Source organism: Falco peregrinus, chromosome 7 (assembly GCF_023634155.1).
Source record: "Falco peregrinus isolate bFalPer1 chromosome 7, bFalPer1.pri, whole genome shotgun sequence".
Lineage (NCBI taxonomy): Eukaryota > Metazoa > Chordata > Aves > Falconiformes > Falconidae > Falco > Falco peregrinus.
Genome location: NC_073727.1, coordinates 85421066 through 85448602, shown reverse-complemented (window position 1 = coordinate 85448602; position 27537 = coordinate 85421066). Strand labels below are relative to the sequence as shown.

General features: G+C 42.9%; 2 protein-coding genes across 7 annotated transcripts in view; one reads left to right on the top strand and one right to left on the bottom strand.

The window, feature by feature from the left end:
• The window catches only part of SNX14 (sorting nexin 14), a 64774-nt gene extending 63248 nt beyond the window's left edge, over positions 1-1526 (top strand). For all 5 annotated transcript variants that reach the window (XM_055809815.1, XM_055809814.1, XM_055809812.1 and 2 more), the window contains one exon: positions 858-1526. In XM_055809815.1, the coding sequence (XP_055665790.1) occupies positions 858-896 (39 nt within the window). In that variant the 3' untranslated portion in view covers positions 897-1526. The remainder of the gene's footprint in view (positions 1-857) is intronic.
• On the bottom strand, positions 816-27537 carry NT5E (5'-nucleotidase ecto). 2 transcript variants are annotated; one of them, XM_055809821.1, is made up of 9 exons: positions 27423-27537; positions 21520-21742; positions 16088-16276; positions 11707-11904; positions 10004-10155; positions 8118-8226; positions 7181-7330; positions 5475-5675; positions 816-3756 (listed from the first exon to the last, which is right to left on the bottom strand). In XM_055809821.1, exons 1-9 carry the CDS (start codon positions 27483-27485, stop codon positions 3599-3601), a joined length of 1443 nt encoding a protein of 480 aa, XP_055665796.1. In that variant the 5' UTR covers positions 27486-27537; the 3' UTR covers positions 816-3598. The 2 variants fall into 2 exon arrangements, with proteins under 2 accessions (XP_055665796.1, XP_005237000.3); XM_005236943.4 differs by lacking the exon at positions 27423-27537 and adding an exon at positions 26277-27362.

Below are 27537 nucleotides of genomic sequence, written 5' to 3'. Positions count from 1 at the left end.
GTGGTAGTGGGGCAGTTTAAAAGTAATGACGGGTTGTCAGTCACCAGTTGTGCTGGGGGAGGGGGAAGGGGAAATCGCTCCAGATTGTCCCCTCTGTTCAGCAGAGACGGGTCCTTTTTGAGTTGCTTGACACCAAAATGTAGTTACGGCGAAGAACAGAAACATACTTAGGTTAGTCAGCATTTAAAGGGAACACTGAGCATCGTGGAAGTTTTGGTTTCAGCACCGCTCCTTCGGCAGGGAAGCAGCGATGGGAGAAATGGGGAAGTGTTGGTGCGCAGGGTGTCGCTCCGCTGCCCTCCCTTCTCGAGGTGGGCTGTCCTGGGGGCATGTCCTGCTACACGTACCGGTGCTGGATCGCTTGATGGATGCTGTGTTTGATGGCAGCGTGCATAAGGGAACACGTTCTGAGGGTAAGAGCTGAAAAGCTCCTATTCTGAGCTTTGCCTTTGATATGAAGTACAGCCAGTCCCTTGGAAGTCTGTCAGACGGGACGCAAGGAAAAGGGACAGCTGAGGGAGGAGAAGCGTTCCCAGGAGAGGGAGGAAAGAAGTCCAGATGAAAAAAATACCATGTGAGTGCCATTTCCAGATCAGAAAACCGCTGTGTTAAGAAAACTGTGTTTAGTCATTAGGAATGGGGAGATGAGAACTCCCAGAGGAAGGAGAAAAGACCTATTTTGAGAAATGGTATTAAAAACCTGAAAGCGGTAGCCTTATTTTCTCCTAAGTCTGGTTTCAAGTGGATGTTTCCAAATACCATTCATCATTACAGCTCAGTTCAGTCATTTCTATGTAAATACGTGTTTTCAAACATAGCAAGTAATATTTTTTTTTTTGTCTGTAACTGTTTGACAGGGTCCGAAGGAGGCCAGCTCTGTGTCGTGCTGGATGTGAATGCAGGGACCTTGCTGGACACCCAGCAGAGACATCTGCTGTGCACTATTGTAATGGACATGTGACGTTTTAGCCTTGCATTGTATATTTTCTTGTAAATAACATAAAAATTAAGTTCTAAAAAAATCTTTATGCAATAAAGACATTAAAATTTAATACCAATTACAAGTAAATAATGTATCTGTACTTTTTATTTAAAATTTGTTTTAGCTGTTATCAGTAAAAGTCAAGTTAATTTCCCCAAAATCTCCGCATGTGAAATTACAGGATGACATAAAATAAGACATCTGGGAGATCAGCCAATATATGCTTTGCTAAAAGAGCAATTACTGTTGTCTTCCTTAAAGGTTATGTAGAAAAATTGTTTGGAAGAAGTTGCACAATGGTCCCATGGAGGTATTTTTAACTGTCTCGACAAATCTTACTAATTTTTTTGAAACAAAATTACACGATTGAATCTATTGCATACAAATAAGTCTCAGAACTATCTTTGGCTTTTGCGCTTCCTGTGAGCGTGGAAGACCACATGTGTGATTTAGTTTATTTAATAGCTGACCTTCAGATCTAAAGGACTCTTAAAATAATAATGGGTGTGAAAAGTGGTCAAAAAAGTTAGACTTTTACCATAGGCTTTATTTTTCTGCTTTTTTCCTAGGTTCTGTCGGGTTTTTTCTGACATGCTTTCTTTACAGGCTTAGAAAAGAAGATGTGAGTGTTCATAGCCTTCTCTAAAAATGTATTAGTATAAAAAAATGCATGGGAGATTTTTCCTGTAAATCTTAATTTGTTGCCCTAGCCTTTTTATGAGACTTCGAAAGGGACTTCCGTGCTTGCATTTTTAACAAGTTTTACTTGCAGAACAATACAGGGCTATTTTAATTTTTCTTTTCAGACAACACCCACTCCTTTTTTACGAACAACCTAATGCAGTATTAGTGTTGTCAATACAGCTTGCATTATCTGTATTATTTCTGCAGACCTTTTCCTTCTGTTTGTCAAAAGAAGGCTGAAGTGTTATTTCTTTCTGGGTATGCCAAAGGATTTGTTACCTCTTCAAAACTGGTGTGCAGGTGCAGCTTGGCCTGTAAGCGCACTCTTCGTTACTGGTATTACATTGATTGGAGGAAGACCACTCTGTAAATTAACAACTTTAGGGACTGGTAGTGACAAATCAATCGATGCCGTGTTGTAACTAGTAGTGTGTCAAGGTCAGTTGGTGTTTGTCTCCCCGTTCTAACACAACTTACCTAATGCCGCTGCGTAGCCCAGATCTTTTCAGGCACAACCCTTGAATTTATGTGGAAAATAATGGGGTCTTGAAATTTAAACATACTGAGTGTTTATCTTAATGCACCTCCTCCTTGAAATCTGCAGGTGCAGTGAATTTAAGAGGTGAGTAGCTTTGGTCTGAAGAAGTATAGTACGCTTTCCAGAAAAACAAAGCTGGTTTATTCAAAACACCGATAGGCAGTTTAATACAGCAGTAAACAATACGGAAACACATTGATGTTGAAATTACAAATGTGAACAATTGTAGAAAAAAAATCGTTTGCACTCATTTATAAGCCATCACTTCTCGATAAATTGTACAGAAATGTACACTTAGCATTTAATGTGTTCTGATTTTATACTCATTAGCCTCTTACAACTGTGTATTTTTTAAACACGGTCTTTCCATAGCAGGGACGGGCTTTTGAGTTATGATCACAAGTGTCACAAAGCCAGGTTATGCTGCAAAAAGCCCCATTGCTGGACTACTTCCAAAGGATGCCACAGCGCTGCAGGAGTCGCTGCATGTATCCAGCATTCCCTCTGAACGTCACAAATAGGGTAATGGGCAGGAGTCCTGTGCTTTGGTCTTCGGAAAAAGGTTTAAAAGTGAGCATATTTATATGAAACGCAGTCATAGATTGTGTTCTCACTCTAGATACAGTCCCCAATTGTATATATTCAATTTGAATATATTCAAATTGAATTGTATATATTCAATTTGTTATAAATGATCAAAATAAAACTAAGCTTTCATCACATCCTTTATGTTTTCCATTAATAAGTGAGATGTTGCATCTTCAAAAGCCAAATGGGAAAAAAAATAATTGCATGTAAACAGACTTCATACTTTGAACGACACTGAGGTTAATCCAGGTCTTTCAGGCACTGGTGCAGGTATGATAAATATGACTGGAAGCGAAGCAGAATTATTAGACTGAAAGCTTTAACGCTGAGCAGAAATCAAAGAAAGGTATATACACCTATAATAAATCCATTTCTAGAAGCTTTACATTACTGGAATCAACTCAATATCTAAAGCGGGTAAAAGAATTTTACAAGTTAAAAATACCCCATTTGGGTGAGTGTGGTGGTTTTACGATGGAGCATTAGTATTCACTGGAAACTTTGCTTCTTGAAACCTGGAACTGCCCTGTGGGTACCTGCTGCTTCAGACTAAGAGAAGTCACGAATTCTGTCAACTCATTCTGCACAGTGTGCTTCAATGACTCTTAATGCGGAGCTTGCGCTGTGTATTTTCTTGTATCTTAAAGACTCTTCAAAGACAATGGCTTGTGCTGCTTACTGCTGACATGCAGAAACCTACACACTTGTTCATTTTCAGGTGTAGAAAAGAGAACTTTTCTCTTTTCCCTTCATCAGCATCATCTCTCCTCCTGCCTCCATCCAAACAAACACACAGTGACCAAAAATCAAGTATGCAAGAATATTACAGTGATCAATACAGAAATCAGGGTAAGGCTTGCTTCAATAAGACTTCCAGAAGAAAACTTTATTCGACCTTCAACTGCTGGGTAAACTCTCTTCATTCTCTGAAGGTAACGGGAAACAACCTCAATATCAGGTTCACCTAAACAGACAAAAAAAAAAAAAAAAACCAACAAAAAAAAACCCCACAAACATGTTCTCTGCAGCAGCTTTGCTCTTAATCAAAATTTAAGAACCTGTCTAAAATTGCAGTTTTAGCTCAAGTCTTGAAGTGTTTTCTATGGCTTCCATGCTGAATCGGTACCCATCAAGACAGCGCAGGGGTGTGGAGAGTTTTCTTGTGCATGGGTAAAGTATCTGTGGTGGTTTGTAACCAGAATTTTTGGTTGCAACTCACATTTTACCCAGACAAGAATACTCTTTGCATTGTCTGGCTTTGTTGTTTTGCATCTGTTCCAATAAGTAACTGACTGATAACACTTCCAGTCAGATTTAGGTAGACTGTCTCCCACCTGTTTGTTTGTTTGTTATAGATGTGGCAAAGCTATCGCTTACACCTTTTCAAATTTAGGTTTACTTTTTTTTTTAAAGAATTATTTCTAGTGTGTGCACACAAAAGTATGACGCGGATTTTCTGCAGTCAGACACACCCTCCTCGGTCCCTGCTGGCAACCATGTCGCAAGCTCTTTGTAATTGCAAGATCCAAGCTCTTACAACCCTGAAGTACAACACTTCCACCTTAAAAGTAATTATTGTTTTGCCCCTCTGCTCTACTGGGAGCCTTTACCAGAACCTTTCAAGTTGTTTTCTTCTGTTATTCCTAATGATTTCTCTCTATGTGAATTTGTTTCTGCACACACCGCTATTTAATGAAAACTACAGCCTTCCCAAATGTACAAGCTGTAGGCTGAATTTGATGTAAAAACACCAGTCCTACCTGTAAGACTCAACTTTAAATTGAAATACTCTGTAGAACCACAAAACCAGTCTGTAACAAAGGTCCATAGGGGAATTCTTTTTTTGATAAAAGAACTCTTTTACCATCCAGAAGCAGAACATAGGAAATCGAAGTTCTGCAAAATGTAGATATGTTCCTAGAAGATATTTTTTTTTTTTTTAAATACAGCACTACATCCTTTTTCTGTTTTCAGAAATAACAAAATGTAATCTCGAAATTTTTTCCAAGTTTCCCTTTGGCCTAAAGATGTGTGTCAATTGTATGAATGCTGCATTTCTAACCGTTTGCGTGCAACTTCAGAGGATCTTAAGCCAGCATTACAAAACGCCTCCTCTCCACCTCTCCAGCATGCTGCTGCCTGCACAACTTGCGAGAGTCCCACGGCTTGCAGAGGGGCAGGCTCGTTGCCGCAGAGCAAGTCAGCAACTTTCCCCTCGCCCTCTGTGTTGCTTGCCTGAGCTGCATGTCCTTTAGTAGCAGAGGTAACGATTCTATCTTCACAAATACCTCTCTCTATACAGTGGAAAAATAAGGTCTAAATAAAATAGCACCTTTCTTTTTGATGCATTGTTTAGTAAGGAGTACAAGTGCAAGGTAGGACACATGATACGAACTCTCCACCGTGCGTTTTTTTGCTTCTTTTCTGATTTATCATGACCTCAGAACTGCTCTCTAAGCAGTGCTAAATTGGTACGGCTCAGTTTCTCTTTGAAGTTTTTGCGATTTAACTGAAGAAGAATATAGTTGCTGGCTACGACCAAAACTAGCAATCCAGAGCAGTCAGATTAGAAGCAAATTTAATCTCTACAGTAAAAGCAACAAGCCTGAGACTTGTACTACAAAAAGATCTTTTAACTTCTGGGAATTGTTTGTCTGCTACCCTGTTGGTGCCCATACTTACCTTTAGTGTACCCCAGATTTTTGTCTTTCAGCATATGGTAGCCATCTCCTCCAAATAACATATAGGATGGAAGAGTCACATTGTATATTTCATCCATCTGGAGGGGGACATAGGCTGGGACGCGGCAGGCGGTGCAAAGCACTTCTAAGTTCATAACTCTGCTTCCTGGGGCTCTGGAGAGATCGTAGACCACATGGATGCCTACAAAAATACACGTTTGAATGCCACTCCGTCTATGGAACACACAGGGCTAGAAGCACCGTCCTCCACCATCTTCAGCTGATTCTTTACATTAGCTTCTGTGACTGAGAGGTTGTATCATTCTGAATTATACCAGTTAACACCCCATTTTTCTTGCACACTACTGAACTTTTATGGCAAGAAAATTCATGAGATTAGAGAATTACCGAAGCACTGCCCCGCCTCAGTTACTTATCTGACTGTTCTCGTCACTGTTCCACAGAAGGAAATGACTAGTCATGGGATTAGGATACTGCAAGACAAAAATACCTTCCCTTATTTCTGTAGTCATACATTTTTTCATTCCCCTGGCTTGTCGCCTGAAATGACTTCTTTTAAAGCCAGCCAGCCACCCTAACTTAGCAGCTATTACGGATAATAGGTACTGTCCCGAAAAAAGCAAGCCAGGGCAGGGCTGGAAGTTGCGGTTTCCAGGCCTGGGGACGCCTGGGCCCCTAGAACAGCACTGCCACGGATTTGCTGATCAGGAGGCACTTCAGCTCATCCAGAGCAGAGAGGCTCTGCCAGCCCTGCCCCTCTTCCTGCCCTGGATCTTCTCTCCTGAACCCTGTCCAGGCCCCTGGTTACCTTCTGGTTCTGCGAGAAGGCAGCAAGCAGAGGGGCTGCTCCTGCTTTACCTTAGCGGTTCCTAAGAGCACGGTTAACTTACTGGTGAGACACGGGTTGTGTCCTTGGCCTGCGGGGATCCTAGATTGCACGGGGTAGTGCCCCCATCGCCAGGCTACGCGGGGGGAGAGGCAGGAAGGGGGGGAAATCCATCAGCCCCCGCCCCTGAAGTTTAGTTTTTCCGCTAAATAAACAATAAAACCTGCACTGCATCACAGAGAGACCAGGAATAAACATGACTGTAGCTAAGTACACGTCTGGATAAACATATGGGAAGCTGCAATTCAAGAAATGCATAGGTTTTTTTAATATTAACTGTTCATCCCTACATTATTTAGAAATTCACTAAAGCAATTCCATAGCCCACTTGGACTACCCCTAGAACCGTCAGCAATCATCAGACAATCGCACAAAAAGATTCTGATAAGCTGACATTTGGCAATAACTGGCAGAGGCATCCCGTCCGGGATTTCAGGTAGAGTGGCAGTGAAGAAGCAAAACCCAGAGTTTGTTGTAGCTGTTACTGTGTTACAGCTACACTCAATTACATCTTCCTGTAGCTAAGTGAAGTGTTAAACTGCTGCCGTTACAGGTTACTGAAACAACTGGGAATGCTGTCTGTGCGGAAGGGAACAGCGATGGCCGGCGTGCTGCAGCAGCTCAATTAAACGTACACACGATACACAGCATTAGTTAGCTGGCATGTGCGAGGCACGGGGCTAAGGTGTAAGGCCGACTTGATTTCCATTCTTACAGAGGCTTCCAGGAGTGACACAAACAAGGCCAGCAGAAGGGATGGCTGGTTTGGAAAACCGAGACGAGGAAAGAAGAAAACATACCTCCAACCTGCAGCAGCTCTCCGCTCCCTCTTCCGTATCTGTGCACACTGTGCTCAAAAGCTTCTTTCAGAGTGGAGCCTTTTACTCTTACCAAATCGAAACGACCTCCAAATGGCAAAACAGAAAGCAAATCTTCCACAGTAATGCTACCTGGGGGAATGAGACTTTATTTACTTCTTTCTTTCTAAGTTTACAAAATTATTTTAGGATTGTTTAACAGTACATTTTTGACAAGGAACGTGGCAAATACAATTTAAGAAAACGAGGGCCACTAGAGGTGAGAATCACACACATTGTCCCAATCGAAGAACCTGCATCTTTATCAAGTATCAACACCAATAAATCCGAGTGTGATGTAACTGCAGGTATTGCTATTCAAGTAACTCTAGCGGAAGAGATCACAAACCACCAACCTAAGATGAAGAAGAAACACAGCTATTCTTACTAAGTCAAGCAATTTTTCCAATCGCTTTAAGATTTACTTACATAGTCCTACACAAAGATTTAGCTAAACAGAAAAAGGTGTTTGATTTCAGGTTTCGTTTATGTGACAACGGGAAAATAAAAACTGTAAAACCTTAGCATTCAGAAAAACCCCAGAATTTACTTATTCTACAGCAGACAACAGAAGGCTCCCAGTGGCCACACCGGATGACACTCTACAGTAGGTGGTGAAGAATATCCGCTTTTTTCCAAGGACAGAAGGAAATTATAAAAAGCATTGTGTGCAAACAATGCTAGTAAATTTTATTAATGTCAGCCTGAGGGCAGTTGTGCTGTAATGATGGATAACCACTTGAGAAAGTTTGAAATCGCTTCCAAACACTACGCAAATCCCATCAAAACAATCTCATACCTAACACTGTATTCACACTTGCTTGGTAACTTGATTCTCCCTTCCAGATAAAGCTGTCATCGAGCTTGTAATTTTACATACCGTTAGTGCTCTCTTCATCAATGGGTGACCGTACCCCACCTCCATTCAGGATGCACATTGAAACATGGTTCCACGACTTTTTACCCGGACGTCTGACGTTCTCATAAAGCTACCAAAGGAAAATGTTTAAACTGATTTTTAATCTTCACTTAGTCTAGGCTCTGGAAATTTACATCCAATACAACCTGAGACTGAAAAGAGACAAAAAAGGTTTTGTATGTTCTTTGACATCAACTTCAAAGTTACTCTCTATGGCCAGATCCGTGAGATATTCTGCAGTTTGTAACTCATAATCAACAAAGGGATTGCAAGTCTCCAGTTCTGAGCGGAGGCAGTTTAAAGCAAGGGCTCACACAGTACTGTTAGCAACGTCACAGCCTTTTCACATTTGAGTTCCTTTAAAGTCCTTTGTAAAATGCCATCTGGGTCTGTCAACCTTCTATTCTGAGATTCTGGGCTACTGTTGGAGAAGCATCACTGAACTAAGTGGACCTCTGTTTCGACCCAGTACAACCACTCAATCAATCTTCTAAATTTCTCAGTCTCTACATTTCCCAGGACAACTCTAAATACTAAAGCCCGTGGAACAGGCTGTTTTTCACCTTGATGCCCCTGAATGCACGGCAGGTGAGAGGAAAGCAAGTGTAGAACTGGTGAGGCAAAGAACATGAAGGGTAATCTGTGTGTCCACTGGTGACTGCAGATGGTTGTCTAGAAACACCAGTTTAACTAAAGTAGAATATGACCTCCCAAGACAAAATGTACAGCAAGAAAAACTACAGACACCTGAAAGAGTATGGAGTTACTTTCTTTAAGGCTGAAAATTGCCAAAGCATTTGATCACGTTTGTCAACTAAAAATATAACCGATTCTAGCACGAAGAAAAAGCAAGGTGCTGCAATTTTAGTAGAACTGTATGCAGAATTCCCAAATCAAATTTGCAAATTATACCATGAACTATGAACTATTTTAAGGATTACAATAAAAGAGATCACATGGACTGGATAAACAGCTTTGGGGACATATCTAAATGAAAATTCATTCTTATTAATTGGCTCCTGACTTTGTGGCAATGCTGCTGGACATTTATGGCAATGCTAATTTTCTGGAAACGGCCACATTAGCAACGTTTTTCCCTGGAGCACCGAAAGGAAACAGTGCTGCTGCGGGACAGTAAAACAATCAAACCCAGCTAGTTTAAAAACTGGAAGTGACTTCTCATAAAGAGACTTTCTGGTGTTACATGACTGTTAAAGCCCAGCGATACTGTCAGGACGCAGCAGGGGCCAGTGGCTCCATCTGGCTCGGGGTGCTGGGGGCTTTTAGCTCTTCTGTGCCTGGCTGTGTGTGTGGCCTTTCCCCCTCCTTTGCTTCAGCTGGCACCTTTTGGGCTCTTCAAGGGGGACAATTCGTATGAGTAACTTTGCAGAAAACTACCCACGGTTTTTGTTGGTTTTTTTTTTTTTTCCTGGGCTAGTGCGTTAAAAAGCAGTGACCGCAGAGCCCAGCGAGTGTAAGTGCTGTGAGCAGGGGGCTGGTAGCAGGACAGGGGAGGGGGAGGGAAGCCAGGCTCTCCTCCTCCCTTGAGGAACGGGCTCTTAGATCAGACTGCTATGTCTCTTGAAACTGCAGCCTCAGAGCCAGCTGTGAACAAGCCGTTCTCCATATGAGGATATACACAAAGAGTAAACTGCTCCTTACTGTATACAGCAAGATTCACTTACAGCCCTGCTTCTGCCAGATCTTTCTAGGGACACGCTAGATGTTACGGTGTTGGAAAGCGACACAGAGCCCACGTGCTGACAGTGTGGAGCTGGGGAGCGTTTATCTAATAGCTCTGGAGTAACACTCAGACGTGATTGCCACCTGTAGTAGCAACATCTTACCACAGCATCACAGAGCAAATTTCCCATGTTACATTCTTGGAAACGGCATGCTTGGCTTGTACCGTTCAGGTAAACACTAGTTTTTCCAATTTCTTGAGAATAGTTCCCAAGGTTTTTCCTCCATTTTTCCACTTCTTCTTTAATGTGCTCATCTATAAAGCAGTATAAAAGTGTAAAATAAGCATCGTACATATCTCACATTAGTGACACTTCAATGAATACAGAGCTTAGGGAAAAAAACCTGGCTCTTCATAATCCTAAAAAGTTACACTTTCCCTAAAGGCTCTTCAAGCAACACAATATCTACACTCACTTTAAAAAAAGCCTGGAAAGGAAGCAGGTAGGACACAACAGTCATGTGAGCAAGCCATCCCTGTGCCACAGCAAGGTTATCTCCTCTGTAACAGGTAAAAATATTTTTGCCCAGTCCAGCTCTAACCTCTGATTGATGGGGTTTCTAGCACCTACCTTGATAGGTGAGAGAATTTTTAATATACAAATGAGCTTGGTCTTTATTTGACAGCATATCTTTTTTTTTTCCTATTTATAGCTTCCTCCCCTTTAAGGTAGTGCTAAAAGGCATACTAGCTCAAATATCAATGTTAAGGAATAAAAACTTTATAGAAATTAATCCTCTGTGCATATCTATCTGCCAGGTACAAATCTAGTTCTTTCAGAAAAAAACCCACATACAGAGATTGTATATACAGACAGATAATGCCACAACTGTTTTATATCAGCGATTAGTTTTAAGCAATTTGCCACAGAACTGTCAGCAATGGCAACATTTATAGAACAAGAGCACCTACGTATCTGAATTTTTACTGAACTTTTACTGACATCAGAGAGAGAATGCAAAGTCTCTTTACATCATCTCATTACATTAACAGAACCTTTATTGACATCAGAGAGAGAATGCAAAGTCTCTTTACATCGTCTCATTACATTAACAGATCACTGAGAATAACATAGAGAATAACACAGTAGATAAGAATATCTCTAAACAAATAATTTTTAAAGGATTGATTTTATAAAAACTCTGGTAGAACCTAGAAAGTCTGATAAAAGCTCAGAGCTTCATACAGCAAACACTGGACAAGAAACAAAGACTAAAGAACCAGCTCCAGGTAATTACAGAGCTGACAAAAAGCAGGTAAAAGAGTTTGAATAGTTATGAACAGAAAACAACAGAGAGCCTCTCCTCCTCCCAGTTCTTGAAATGTTTCAGAGCTGAAACACTGAACACTCAGCACTGAAAACAAGAAGTCGTGGGTTTCTATATTGGATCTGCACATTGCCAGCGTATTCAATTTTTTTTGTGGAACATTTCCACTTTCCTATGTTGCCCTAAACTCTGCTCTGAAGAACCCAACCTCTGGCAAAACAGTGTAAATTAGTCCTCAAAACGTTTTAAATCATAATTACAGGACTAGCTGAAACGGGCTCTGCTAAATGGTGAGGTAGCGCATCACCAGAGTTCCTATAAAAAACATACACTAAATTTGTGTATATTCAAAGGCCACTGTTCAGAAAGAGAAACAAAGGCAAACGGGTACGACTGTGACACAGCCTGAACCCTACACCGAGGGGACAGCAAGCTCAGGAAGAAATCCCAGTTCTCCTTCCACGTTGTACTGTGTATTTAACGTAGTAACACTCGTAGTAGAGTGCTGCAGGCAAATTCAAAAATCTAGCCCACGTACCTTCAGGAACACTGCTGTCCAGCAGAACGGGGTTTCCAACCGCTTCAACTACGTTTCCTTTCTCGTCAAATGTAACATTTAGGTAACCAAGGTACTTTCCATAAGCATAAGCTTGTACAACTGGCACCTTTCTCCCATCATCTGAGTCAACCATGAATGGATACGGGCCAGCTGGCTGTTCAGTAGAGGGTGGGGTGCCTGCACAAAACACGCGTGTAAAGCAGGTCTTCAGCTCATGTGACCTTCAAGGAATTACTAAAACGCCACATCAGACGTTTCTCAGCCTCAGAAAAAAATCCAAAGAGGGTACGAAGCAGAAACAACAATGAACGTATTGGATGACAAGCACACATTTGATTGTTCAGTTATGTTATTTTGTAACAGACAACGCTGTTTTCAGGCATGGGCTCTAATAACTGCCACAGTGTTTTTTAAGTTGTGACAGCACACTAGTCCGTGACATCATGTCACAATAGCAACAAAGGAACTTTTCATTCCAATTACTGCAATCCAAACCTCTCAGTAACGCACACATACCAGCGTCTGGCTGAAAAGTTTATTGTTAAGCCTTCATGCTACATTATTCTGCATTGGATAGAAAATGAGAATGTTAGTAAGACATACAAAGAACTTCTTGATAAGAAAAAGTCTAAACCATTTTTATTGATAATCTGCAGTCAGAATGCCAAGAACCAGTTCCATGAATCGGTGCATCTACCCAACTGATTGTTTTATCAACTACATCAAACTTAGCCTCCAAAATTTCAGACAGGCTGTAAACCCTCTGCAAAAGCAAACTTCATTACCATTAGAGTTATGTGGTCATGGATTTAAAACTCATTAACCTGCAAAGTCTGAAGGGTGACTAGATGCAACACTTGGAAGATTAAAGCAAGGCATTTACAGAAAAAGAAAGAGATCTCGTCTTAATCGGTATAGGCTACCGCAGGATTTAGAAACCACTCAGGGGAGGAAAGCAGCAAAGTGCACAGCCCAGCTCTTGTCACAAGGGTACCAGCCTTCTCCCTGTCTCCTTGACAATATTATCGGAGCAGTTTGGCTCCCCCCTGTTACTCCTATCAATATTTCTATTCCAGCACCAGCTCTGAAAGGCGTCATGGGCTGCATGGCCGGCCCCACTGCAGAGCCCCCTCAGAGCCGACTGCTCGCTCCTGTCCCACAGCCGGCGGCACTTCCCACCCCTGTGCCAGTGATGGCTGGGTGCCAGCGGGGCAGGGGCACGGGAGGGCAGCCGCAGAGGACACGGATCCAGAGGAAAGCAGGATTTTCACTCCACTGCTCACAGAACAACCCGTTTCCCTCCATTTACAGTTGTTTATGTAATACGAAATCCTGCAATAAGCGGCATGACAAATGTTCCTCCTAGAACTCAAGTATGATTCATATTTATCTCTGATCCTCCTCCAGGGAGAACGGCTGTAACAAACTACAAGCTGAACCAAATTTACCGGAGAACTAGTTTTTCTACTTTCAGCCTGGCTGACAGAGTCGGTTTCTTGTTGGTACCTCTGCACTATTCAATATTTATTTTCAGAAGAATTTACGAAATCCTGCAGCCAACGAGAATCCTGCAGGATTTATGCACACAAAACTCATGCATACATCTCAGTCAAAGTGCAAGATGCTGTTCCATTACAAATGTACAAATTCATACCGGGTAACTGAAGAATGTATAATACTTTCCTGTTTCCTTGTTTTAGCTAATACACTGTGTTGCCAGAACATCCCTTCTGATGAAAAACAGTGATTAAAATACTCTACCCTAAAACTACCATTACTGTTTGAATCACTTCTACAAACCCAAAGCACACTTGAACAAGTCAAGACATTTGCTGCATGATCTGTGTATAAACTGGAGATTTGCAAACGTCTTAGAGACAGATAGGTTGGATTAGTCCAAGGTTAGGCCCTTAGATCAAGATATCTCTGCAGAGGTGTCTGCATGGGAGTATGTCTCTCGACTTCCATGACAGCCAGAGATTCAGCTGGTAAGTTGGTACTAACCCATGCAAACCAAGTTGAAACATTTTCCCAGATTCTGCTGCCAGTTATTGATTACATCTCTTTGTTTAAATGAGAATTTATAGGCCTAACGAACACATAGAAACACACGCAGACACTTAAAATTAGATGGTTTACTCTGCAGTCAAATCACCTCCATAGATGTGGCTATTTCATTGTGAATGTTGGCTGACAGCTTTGGCTCGGAAAGGAACAGTTCACAAACGCACTCATGGTGCTCCTGGGCAGAGCAGCAAGTGCTTCTCAGCAATTGGAATAAAAATTATAGACTCGGACCACATTCTGTCACAAAACATATTTTGACTAAATAAGTGGATACATATTTTTGGATGTTATCTCCCCCAGATATTTCTTCTTATTTTTTTATTTTTCTCAACTGTCCAGTGTTAAAAAAAAAAACAAACCAAACAGACTTGTTTTATCAAAACAGTGCATCCCTTGAAAAATGGACCAGAACCTGCTGAGGACTTTAACCCAAGGACTGCAGTCCCATCCTGTGTGCTCCGTCTTGCCTTGTGAATCTTGTACATCTTCAAATGGGGAAAGATGGAACAGCTAGACCTAGTCTAGTCTGAGAGCTGGGTACTCTCTGGGATGACAAGAGATGTGCACGTGAACTCCTACAGATCTAGACAAGTTGTGAACTCGGGTATCTCAACTCCTGGAGCACTTCAGATCATGCTTGCAAGTTAGGAAGAGTGGCACCTCTTTGGACCACACCCAATAGAGCATTTTGACTACCACCTCAAGGCACAAAGTGTCTACAGGCACTGACCTGTGCAAAAGAGTCTGGATAACCCATGATGAATGCACACGTTGAATACTGCGCGCATCCTTGATTTTCCCATCTCAGAAATAATTCAATAAAGTTGCTAAAAAATGCCACCAGTGGGCAGCAGGCAGCACAAGGACAAAAGACCCAGGTTTTTTGGTCTCTCATCTCAGCAGGATGTTCAGGTCAGTGGTGGAACACCCTGCCACTGGCTGTTGTGAAGGCTGAAGGCAGTCAAGAGGAGATGGGGCAAGTTCAGGGAAGAGAAGTTCCAGTGGGGGCAAGAAAATACCAAGACACCACTTCTGGCTTGGGAAGTCCCTGAACTGCAAGGTGGTGGGAGGCTGCAGCAGATCTGAATACAGCACGTCCACAGACCTGTCCACTGCTCTCTCACAGCTCCCCCTTGGTGACTCTCGGAGACAAAAAATTGGGATGGTCAGTCCTGTTGTCTGTTCCAGTTTGGCCACTCCTCTGCTGCACCCCTATGCTGAAGTGCAGCCTCTTGACTTGTAGGTAGGCATGTCAATGTTCCAGCTTAGTGATCAAAGTTATTCCCTGAGGCCAAATTCAAGACATATCCCCAGCTGTTCAATGTATAACTGTAGCATGCAACTGTTTCTCTTTAACAAGTGGGATAGTAAAAGGTGAAGAGCCCAGATAAGACCAAAAAAAAAAAAAGCATGAGAAAGTGGGAGAAGATGAGCAGAGAGAGGAGAGGATGAAATGGACAGTGCAAAACCTTTAAGTGGTTGAGTTCCTAGGGTACATGGTGCTATTGCTGTGACTAGGGCACAAGGGAAATTTTGCTGAAAATTACAGAAAGCTCCTGTTACAGTCTCCACCAGTTAATGAAGTTTCTGCTAAATTTAATGATCTATCTTTGATGGTTTAAAAAAACCTCACCCATCAGCCTTTCTTCTACTTGTGTCCTTATAAATCAACATACGGAAGGCAGCAGCACTGGAGAAGCTGCTGATGGCAGGTTTTTTTCCTAAAGTAGCATTGCTGCGTAAGAAATCAGATCAACAATGTTTATCTCTGCAATGATGTCTACCTCTAGGGAAAATAATAAAGTCCGAAGTGAAAACTTGGGAAAAGATTTTTAATGGCAAAGCTTATGGAGACCTATGAATACAGAATCAGATTCTACAGAAAATCAACGTCAGTATTACTTCTGAATTCTTATATGATTGATTTTTTTGGTTAAGTCACACACAAGTTTAAATGTAAACATCTCATTTACTCCTTTGCATGTGTGCACTTGAAACAGGTAAAACATGTTTGGCAGTAATTTACCAGTATTACCATCTTTGCTCCTCTGTCCCACTTTGTATAGGTCACCTCAAAGATCCACAGCATTATGGAACCTCTCAGCGAGTCAGGGCACTTCTTGCTCACGGACTGTTTTAATTTAGTTTCTTATGGAAGTTATAGATAGGTACTAGCTATGAATCTTGCCCGGTACAGCCAGCAGTAAAATATATTTGTGGAACTTCTCTCAGTTTAAAAAGAAAGAGTTTCAGCTTTGCTTTAGAAGCAACATTTTAGCAAGAAGTAAAATACCTGTATAGAGAAATGTGTTTGTATGTCCTCCAATTACAACATCCACTCCTTTCACTTTCTGGGCAATATCTTTGTCCACAGTAAACCCAGAATGTCCTAGTGCAATTATTTTGTTCACTCCCATAGCAGTGAGTTCATTCACTTGTACTTGCAGTGATTCAATTTCATCTTCAAAGATTACATCATCCCCTTTAAAAAAAACAAACAAAAAACAAACATGAATGTATTTACAAAGTACCTTAATTACTAGTTTTTAAAAAAAGAATTTATATCACATACTATTTTGTATAATTAGTGGAACTTTAAATGTCAGTAGCTTTCAAAGGCCTGTAGTTGGTTCAAGCTCCTGATCAAATTTGATTTTCTCCAGTCTCTCAGGAGCACCTGTGTGCTTAGACTAATACAACATTCCTGGACTGAGCTGTATGTATCTGCCTATAGTAAACAAGTTGTAACTCCATAAAAAAATTCTAGTGACACCAATTGTGGGATCAAATTAAATGGCTTTTATTATTTAACTAAAGAAGGGAAACTAAATATATGTGAGTATAAACATTTGTATTGTACTAAAAAGTTGTTTTTTTCTCAAATAATATTTTTGAGATCTTCTATCTTCTCCTGAGTTTAATCTCTCTCTTACTCCACACTCATTTTGTTCTTTCCCTTCCCACTACAGCACACACACCCACCCACCCTGCTTTAAACAGCAGTTTCTTCAAAGTCCTACACTAAACTCTAAATTGCCTTTTTGCACATATTATCTCACCTAATGTGACCCACTCTCAGTAACACCGATACAGCACAGTACACAACTGAGCTACCACGCTGAAATAAGAACATAAAGAACAGAAAGTCTGGAAAAGAGAAACCTTTTCCAGACCACAATGTTGGGAAACTCACCACTTTTCTGCCCGGTTTCTGTGCCTGCTGAAACTCTACTAACATGACAAATAGTTACAACAGCACTAGACAAACATGTACTTTTATCCTGGGCACAGTGTTTTGGGTTGCACAAAAGGACTTCCTATGTAAAAGGCTAATTTCTTTGTCAAAGTTTTGAGAATAGAGTTTACAAACAAGTCAACAAATTGTAATCCAAAAGTTTCCGGTGAAGACAACCAAGTAACATTTCTACCAATCCCCTGCTCTACCTCTCCTTCCTGCAGAGTTTTTTGATCAAGCCATTTTGAAATACGCCTTTTGAGTCAAAAGATTTACATTATTTCATAACAAAGGGAGAAGCGAAACGAATCCACAATCCAGTGCAAAACGTTTCAGGAAATAAAGAGGAAGCTGCTACAATGGAAGAGATAAAAGAGGGTTACATAAACTGGTTCACCACCACGCCCATTGAATAGTTCAGTTACTGCCAGAGGGAATCTCTGTTATGCACATTGTGGAGTGAATTGTGCAGCGCATCCCCACATTTTCTTCCCGTGGACCTCTTCTTAGAATCAAAGAATCATAAGTTAATTGAGGTTGGAAGGGACCACCAGGGGCCATCTAGCCCAAAACCTGCTCAGAGCAGGAACTCCAAGCCAGATGAGGACGCTCAGGCTCTTGTCCAAGCAAGGCGAAATTCCACAACCTCTCTGGGCAACCTGTTTCGTGGCTTAACCACTCTTACCGTGGCAAATTTTTTCCTTATGTCCCACCATAATTTCCTGTGGTACTGCTTGAGCCCATTGTTTCTTGTCCTTTCTCTGTGCCCCTCCGGGAAGAGTCTGTCCCTCTGTTCTCTATAAACCCCCTTAAGACAATGGCAGACTGCACTTAGTGTTCCCCCTTAGCCTTCCTTCTCCAGGCTGAAGGAAGCCACCGGCCGCAGCCCACCCCTCTTTATACATCCTTGTGCTTGACAGAATCTGGGCCTGGCCAGAACTAGTGGCTAAAGAGGAAATCTGAGGAACGCTCCTTCACTGCAGGCCTCTCGCGTGCTCATCTCACCACCCACGGACCAGCTACGACAGCCATGCACACCACGGTGTGGGGACCAGTTCTGTAAAGAGGGCTCAGCTCTCTAAACAAAGAGCAAGAGCGAGCCACCGACGAGCTGTGCTAGCCCGCAGTTGCCCGCAGGCTAACTTCTCCCATGGCATGCAGCCAGGTGGCCCACGATAACCAAACCCTCCCCACCAGCACCAGCTCTGTTCCCCCTCATTAAAACAAGCCTACTTTCATAAGGAGGGGAAAAAACAAAGCCTGTCCTGTGCCAGTAAATCCATCTCTCCCCCAGGACGGTTACGGCAGGGCACCGCCAACCCAGCCACCCAGCCACTGCCTGCTGCCCACCTCGCCCTCAGAAAGGGATTCCTGCTTGCGGGCTGCAGGGGCTTCTCGCACCCCCTCTCTGCGACCTAGCCGTGGCATCTCACACAGCTTTGCATCCCAGTCATCTGAGCGCTTGATTTAACTGAGTGGAAATGGGCCACCAGATTCAAAAGTTATACAGTGGGAAACTGTAAGCGAAATCATGCAGCGCTCATTTCTCTACGAAACCAGAAAAAAAGCAACATACTGCTTAGCACTCATCTGCACATTTTTCAAAACAATCTGAATTGAAATAAAGTGTCTATTTAAGTGTTAGTTATTGCTCATGTCTCTTTTTTTTCACCTCTTTCAAGGCGTTAAACTGACATGACATCCTCTTCTCTTTTTAGATGGGGTAGTGTTTCAGATAAAACATCCAAACTGTGCTATAAATGAACAAGGAAAAAGAAATGGCTCCATATTAAAAATATTATGCAAGCTAGCCAGAATAGAGTGGAATAAATGGAAATTAAAATTCCTTTTTAGAAAACTCTGCCAAGTTGGTAGTTTTAGTAAATATTTTGCTGCCTGTAGGGTTACAGAGTAAGTAGCTTTGGGTTTCCACTTAATACAAAAAGACAGCGGACTAAATGAGATGTATTATTTCATAGCACCAAATGTGTACGTAGCATCTCTCAGGACGAATAAAGACATCAACTATTTCATGGGGTTTAAAACATCGTTGCAGAACTAAAGCAAGTGAGCTGCTACCATCAAATACTAGAAAGCTGGTCTTGGTATTATCAGTGCAAAGCAAATACACAGACAACTCTATGTGCCAAGTTATGAACAATTCTTGCAGGATGTGGAAAAGCATTTTGCTGAGATAGTTGTATACAGCAAAACAGGGGAACTTGAGAAAAACTGCCAATTGGCTGTAATCTATAAATTGCGCTAAGAGTTTCCCAGTCCTACAGTTTCCAAACAGTAACATTAACAGGACCTTCAGCAGAGATTAACTTCCTTCACAACACAAACACTGAGATTCAAGGACTTTATACTCTGTTCAAGTACGTTGGTAGCTGTTTTAAGCAGACTATGAAAAGTACAAGTTGTAATTTCATGATTCTGTGGAAGTTCCTGAGAATTAACAACAGAAGAAATCACACTCAAAAAAGACTTCCACAAGAAGTTACGTAGGAATTCACATCTCAGCATTTTCAAGCTTCCTATTTGCCTTGAGAATGCTCTAAGTGTGTACAGCATGCCAAAGCAATTGAATTGCTGCTGAGTCTGAGAAAACTGAATCATCTGGAAGAAGTGTATGGAGATAAGGAAGATGCTGAACTTAAAGTTTGGAATGTAACTTATTCACTAAATTAAGGAATTAGGTTGATAACTATTTAGCCACTGACCCACCTCTGCCATGATTTTATCAGTCTGAAGGACTGCTAGGTCATGGGGGATATATAGTCACTGAGTTGTATTAACATCATATCCTGAATTCACATTTTCAAAGCTTCCAAATGTTCCTCTACACACTGAGAAGGAAAAGTGAGAAATTATAAAAACTCTGATCCCTATGAACGTTGTTGTTAGCATTCTCCCTGCTTGCTGCTCAATTACACTGTGGGATATACTTAGCTTAGGGCTGCTTCAGGTCCATCTACGGAGCTAATAAGCCTTCCCTTTTAATGCTGTTTTTCTAGTTGTGGTTATAACATCTGTTATAATGTCTCAGCATACGGAGGCATTCAGTACGATGTCTAGATGTTATTGGAAATGTATTTAAACATTTCCGAGAATCATTTCAACACTATCTGGATTCTCTTCTAGTATACTTATTTGAAAGAAAGTTAATTTGACGGCCTCACCACTCCAACATGGCTGTTCGGAATAAGAGCAGAGATTATTTTATTAACCCTTAATGATGAACAATATTGGTTGTCTGTCAATTTTTCAAACTTAGCGTGGTGTCAAGTGATATCTACCCTCATGCCCTCAAACACAGATGAAATTCTATTGCCTACACAAAATACAGATAAATTTGGTTTCTCACTGGGGGAGAAAAAAGGACTCTAAAAACACGTAACCGTAAAATAGAAGTGAGATACAGAAGTCTATTCTGACCTCAGACGTCCACTTCCTGATAGTTTAAACATACAGCATAAGAATTAAAAAGCACAGAAGGAACAGTTTTATATTCTAATACTTCCTCAAAGTATTGAATATTCTTTTTCTCAAGAGAACTACGCATTACTTCTTTATTACTAAGCCATGGAAAAGGAAGTAATAATATGAAGGTTTTTTTCATTGTGGAAAAAGTATTACACCGGTGCTTAGTGCATCCCTACTGCAAAAACCAGGGAAGAAAGTCTGATTTTGTCAGAGGGGGGCTGAACTTTCACCGGTGAGGCAGTGACTCAGACCTCCTTCACCTGATTTAAACGTGTTTTTCATTCCAGTAGACCATTTTATTTTACTAAAAACCAAACCCTCAACAAACCCAAACCCTTAAATGTTCCAAAAAACAGTCAGAAATTGAGAAGTCTTTTTCCTCATCAACTCTAATTTTACTCATGAATGAAGCAATTGTGGTAAAAGTTGAATGGCTGTTCCTTGTGTAGTCTAATTTCTGGAAATATCTGAGAGGCTAAAAACATCTTGGGCAACTTCTGCTTGAAAAACACATATGAAGCTTTCCTTGCTTTTACTAAGGCTTGAGCATGCAGGCATCCAAGAGCAACATTTCAACACACACAGAAATGTCTTGGTTTGAACACATTTCACTCTAGAGACAAGCTGTATTGATGTTCTAACATTTGTTTAAATGGATAAATGACAATAAAATATAAAATAATACAAAATTTAAAACCCAAACAACAATAAAACCCCCAAAGCTACTCCCCAGCTCTCCTGCAATCTCACTGACGTTCTTATATTCTTAGATAGTTCAGTGATCCTAAGTAACTCAGGTCTCTACGAAAACCGCTTTTAATGTTGACAAGCCTTTTCCAGTTTAAAAATCAGGCAGTTACAAAGTTGAATAATACAAGTAAATACTGATAAAACAACAAACTCCTTACTTTTCAGGTGCAAACATTCATCTTTGGATTCAAACAAGTGGGCAAGTAATAAAATAGTAACAAAGGATATAAACTTATATAAGAAAGAAAACATACCTGGCTGTGAAAGAAAAGAAGTTTCCTTTGTAGTGTATCCAACAATTCCTACCGATTCTGAGTCAAAACGTATTATTTTAAAAGGTTTAACATATTTCATCATTTCATTTCCTAGTGGGGTTTTCCCCTTAATGTTTGCACTCAGGATTGTAAAATTAGCATTTTTAAGAAGAGGATCTAATAATCCGCTCACACCTCCATCAAACTCATGGTTTCCCAAAGCCTGTAAAAAGCAAGAAGAAAATATAAGACCCTTCCTCCAGTATTCAGTCTAAATACCTTATATATCCTTCACGAGAGTATGTCTGAAAAACCAAAGTCTATGTTCTAGGGGAGAAAACCCTATCTTGTCTAAAACAGCACATTGTTTCTCATGAACACAGAAATGGTTGGGGTTTATTAGGTTTAGCTTTTTGCTTTTCAGACTCTTACATCAACACAGATGTGAACAGTCAAAATCTAAAACCTAACAAGTGTTTGTAATCATATACCAGATTAAAATCCACTGGGTTCATCCTGTAACTGCAAGAAAGAGGATTTGCAGTAACTGCAAGAAAGAGGATTTGCAGTAACCACAAAGGAAAACATGTATTTTGTGTACAGAAAACACTTTTTTAAAAAAATACTGAAGAAAACGTTAAATGTCAAAGACAGTATTTGTTATCTTTGCATAAAACATGAATTTTAAGAGCCTGTGCTTGGACTACAGGTTTTTTAAACACATTTAGTTCACATCTAGTAAGAGTTCCTGTGTGCTTTAATATGTAACAAGAAATACCATTTTTGAGCCATTATCAATATTGTGACCTAGTAGAAGGTCCAGTGTTTATCAGCTAATCGCCATAGACAATCCACAGTAGCGGTGTGCAGAACACTGTAAAGTGCTAAGACCGTCACACAAAATGAGAGTTTATTAGCAAGGTAACTCCAACAAGATGAGAATGTTTAGTTGTTCTAGGCTGACTAAGCAGACAAAAATCGACTTACCCTAAAGGACCATGGAACTTCCTCCTACCCACCCCTTTTTCACGCTCAGCTTAAGTCACCACATGCCTGTGCCTGCAGGTTTGCTGACAGCCAGAAAAACCTCCCTAGGCAGCAACCCTGCGAAAGTACAATATAGGCAAGAACCTTGCAGCATATTTAGGTGTTAGTGAAGGAAAAGATATAGCTATAGAAACACGGTAATAGTCTTAACTCGGTACATGGTAACTTGGTACAAGTTTTCAGGTGGCAGCTGGAGCAAAGCATGAAAGGGGTGCTGAAGCCAATGGGCCGACTCTCGCAGACAAAAGCGTGCTCATATCATTCTGAAGATCAAGTGGGGAAAGTCACATTCATCATCTAAAAAGACTTATGTATCTCTCTGCTCTCCTTAGATAAACAACTCCTATGCGTTTGTTCCGACTTTTATTCCTCTAACAGATTATATTAACCCTGATCACGTTCCAGCCCAAGCAGGACCTTGAAGCCACTACAGGCACAGAAGCTCAGTATTTCAACCAACTGATTGGCAACATCTTTCTTTTGGGGAGGGAGACAAAGGCTCCTGACTCCTCTGATCCCCATAGGCAGGCAGCCAATGGCCCCCTGGCAAAATCAGGATATTGGCATTAACTTGCATTGGCAACCAACTTCTCTCATTGATGCTAGTGAGAACACTACTCAGCACTGGGGAAGGAGCCAAGTTGTTTGCACACCGCTGGGGCACTTTTCCAAAAGAACCAAGAACTATCTTTAAGAAAATCCTGACTTGGGAAGGTACAATGCACTCCAACTATATTCCATTTCTAACTGTATTCTAACTGCAATCTAATTTGCTGTAAAAAAATAAATAACAATAAAGAATAACACTTTAAGGAAATTCATTCTGATGCTGACTGATGTTCTGAAAAGATATCCACAGACTGGCAGAGTGTCTCAGAATGGTAACAAGCTATTTCCTTTTGCCTGATGCATATGCCTTCTGTTCCTCCTAAATATACAATTAAACATCCCCCAAAAAGGTTGCAAATAAAACTTGCAAAAAGAACCACTTAAGAAATTTTTCTTTTGACTTGTATCTTGCATTTGGACTATTTCATGTCCATTAGGATACAAGCTTTGAGCAAAACTTTTCCCATGGTGTGGGTAAAGTCATTCATGAGAAGTCACTTGTGGTTAATAATAGAGTTTAATTTTTGATGCAGCTTCTCCTCTGGGGAGGAAGATGTGGGCCATTTTGGGTTCCTGTACCTAACTACCCTTATGCCCAGAGCTTCTAGGACTCTGTACCTGTGCAACGTCCCTTCACCAAAGCTGAATCCATCGGCCAACATTAAGTGTAAGTCACAAGGAGGAATAAACACAAATATTCAGACACACAGCATAAGATCATATAATCATCCTTTTCACAAGAAACTAGGCTAAAAATATTTCAAAATCAGGATACAAATTAGCAGAAGGATGCAACTTGTAAGTAAAACTAGAAGACTTCCATCATCCCTCTAACTGCTGCCTTTGCAGTACTTAATTTGGATATCGGTTTTCATTACACCAAAAAGCAAGGCTAGCACCAAGAAAATTTGGAAGGCAATACCTAGCTAAACAGGAGAAAATAGGCTTCAGGTGATAACGCGCATAAATGAGAAAAGGGCAAACCTAAAAAAAGGAAACCTGTCCCATTCGTAGAACAAACCTCTACTGCTGGCAGGCTGCCCTAAATCCTCCTATGGCTCCTGCCCCATGCTGTAACACCTTCTGTAATTCATGTTCCCTCTTCTATCCTGTTTGTAATCCTACTCCTGTATCACACTTCTAACCACTTGAGTAATCCTAACCCCTTCAGTTAGGGATGTGACTTCCCAAATTTAGCTTAAAGAAACACTAGCTCACCCTTCTGCAGCGTGGTGGCTCTTGCTCCCTGTGCTCCCCCCCCCCCCCCCCTCCCCCGCCATCACCCCCACTGCATGGTCCACTGACAGAAGAACCAAAAAGGATGCTGCAGCACTGCCCAACACTCAGCATCTGTTCTCAGGCTCTCTGGTAGCAGAGGAAAGGCGCTGAAGTGTCTGTAGCTTCTCAAGTCTATCCTGTCCCTTTCTATCCACTGACTATTCAAACTATAATATGCAGGACTTCCACAGACAGCAAGTGGTTGACTAATTCACCTAAGGCATTAGCCTCCAGTGCAAGGCTCTGGCTATCCAGTATGGTGTGGAATTGATTTTTTAATCTTATTCTAATGCAAAAGCTCACTGGATCTCCTAAATATTCAGCAGATGCTTCCTACATAACATGTTTCTAAAACTGAGCATTAGTTCAATGCTGCTGATGCTGCCTGAAAGAATTTCTTCTTGTGATATGATCAGGAACTCTACAAGCTCCCACCCTCCCCATGAACCAGTCAAACCAGGAAACGCAAGCCAGAAAACAACAGTCAGCAGCAAGTTTTTGGAAGAAAGGTAAGAAAAACTAAATCCAGCGATTTCTGCATTGCAGAAGCCCAAAGTGCTCCCCCAGCTCTCAGTCAGGATGAGACCTGAATGCACACACTCCTGCCCATCACCACTGGGAGGAAAAACCTTGTTAATGTTAGGTTTGCAATTAGGAAACCGTTCATTAGGCCACGTGCACAGGGAGCAGTATCCTTCATAGACCTGTATGTGTAGTATGAAGTGTGTTTAGCTTAGGAGAGCGCACTGGAGCATCCCTTTGCCTTCCATAGCTGTTCTGAGGCAGAGGGAAGAAACGGGTGAAGCCACTGCTACCTGGGAAAGGGCCATCTTTCCAGAGAAAGCAAAGAAGATGAAGACAGAGGATGTGAGATGCACAGAAGGTTTTCCTCTCAAGATGTGAATTGGGATGAAATAAGTACACAGTCAATCTCAGACATAACTAATCTCTCTCACCTTTCTGGGGTTGTATGCAAGCAAAACAAGCCATGATAATTCTTTATATATTAATAGGCTATTGCCCTGAGACAAAAGATTTAAGAACATGGAATGACATTCCCCAATCTCATTCTCAAATTCTTCTACCTCCCTCTGAGAACTTGGACAACCAAAGGAGACAGAGTACAGAGTAAAGGTGTAGGACTGGCACTGTCTCAACGAGCTCCCTCACAAAGGTGTTGTTACAGTCCCTGTGCCACACACACAGAGCCCCCCAAACCGCATCATGATCACAGCTCTGGTGGGACTGGACACGACCAGGATGGGACTGATGAAAACCAAAAATCCTCACCCTTCAAAACAGCACTACCAACATGTGCCATCTGTCCCTTGCCGCTGGACCGAAGCCAGCGGGGCAAGCCGTGAGCCTCAGCCAGGGCTAATCCCTCTATCGCAGGCCAGGCTCCTCACCCGGCTTTGCCAGGCTGGCTTCCATGCCTCTGCTGACCGTCTTCCAACAGAGCCCGTCCAGCCCCCTGCCCGCCCCGCCAAGGGGAGCTCTGCCCCTGCATCGCTGGTTTTCCTTGGGTGCAGCCTTGGCATCAGCTCCCGGTTTCTGGCTGCCCACGGGGCTGCCAGCTCACGACTTCACCCGGCCGGGTCCCCCTCGCCAAGCACGTTGCTTCTCTTCTCCTCGCTTACCTCCCGGCCGCCTCCGGCCACGGTTTTAGCGCGTCCTACAGCCTTCCCCGTGCAACGCTGCACACTCAAGAGAGCGGCAACGCAAGAAACGGCGGCAGGGGAGGAAAGGGGGGCACAGACCCAGCACCCAGGGGGCGGCAGCCCCCCCCCGCGCCGCTCGCCGCCTCCCCCGGCCCGCTTTACCATGGCATCGTAGCGCAGGAGGTTCATGAAGTGGACCGCCTCCCGGCCCCTGAAGCGGGAGAACCACACCGTGCCCTGGTACTGGTCCCCGGCGTCCAGCAGCAGCACGTTGCGGTGCCCGGCCCTCGCCGCCGCCACCCGCGCCGCACGGCGCGCCACGCCGCCGAAGCAGCCCGCCGTCCCCTCCGCGCCCGCGCAGCTCCGCGTCCCCGCGCCCTGCGCCTCCACCCGCCCGTGCACGTCGTTGGTGTGCAGCAGGGTCAGCCGCAGCTCCGCCGCCGCCGCGCACAGCACCGCCGCCGCCGCGCACAGCCGCACCGCGGCCGCCCGCCCCGCCATGCCGCGGGGGCTCCGCGCCGCTCCGCGGGACCGGGAGAGGGGGGCGGCTGCGGGAGGGGAGGAGGGACGGGGAGTGGCGCGGTGGGGGGCGGGCGAACCGCGGGGAACGGGCGCAGGCCGCCTCGGGGAGCCCCGGCCGTGACCCGCCCGCAGCACGGGCGCGGGGGCGCAGGTGCCCCGGGGCTGCCCGCCGGGCGCGGGGCCGCAGGTGCTCCGGGGCCGCAGGGGCGCGTCGGGCGGGCGGCGCCGCGGCTGTTGCGCGCTGCCCCTCAGGGCTCTGCGGGCGCCGGGCTGCGCCCGCCTGCAGCCCCGCTGCCGCCCTTCCCCACAGCACAGCTGCTGCCGGGTTGGGGACGGGCCCTCAGCCGGCTGCTGGAGGTCAGGCGGGATGAGAATTCAGCCAGCAGTGAAAGGACAAACTCCAGCGCTCGCAGGAAGCCTTGGTGAATGTTTAGTACGTTGAAAGGAGTTTCCAAACCTTCACATGAAGATGTTTTAAGGGTTCCACTCAAACTCTCTCCTCCTCTTTCTCCAACGATGCTTAAAGTAAGGAGTGCAATTTCAGCCCTAAAAAGAGTTATGCTGCTTTAAGAGTTGATTTAATTATAGCTGTAGTGTTTTCGGTGTAGACTCATGAATCGCTTTCAAGATTTTCTTTCCGTGGTTAAGTGGTAAGCTTTTAGCTGCGGTTTGGCATATGCAGCCTGGGGGGAAAACCTGCCAATGCCTTAAAGAAATAAGCAACTCATTTGGGGTTCGGCGTGGGGTGACGCAGATTTGGTAAATCAAACTCGCTGGTGGCCCCACCTGCTCCTTTAAGTCCTGTGTCCACAGTGTGGGTCCATGTCTTCTACCACTATTAACTGACATCTGGAGAAAAAAATTCTGGTTAGCTTTTGGAGTGCTGTATCTTCCATGTACT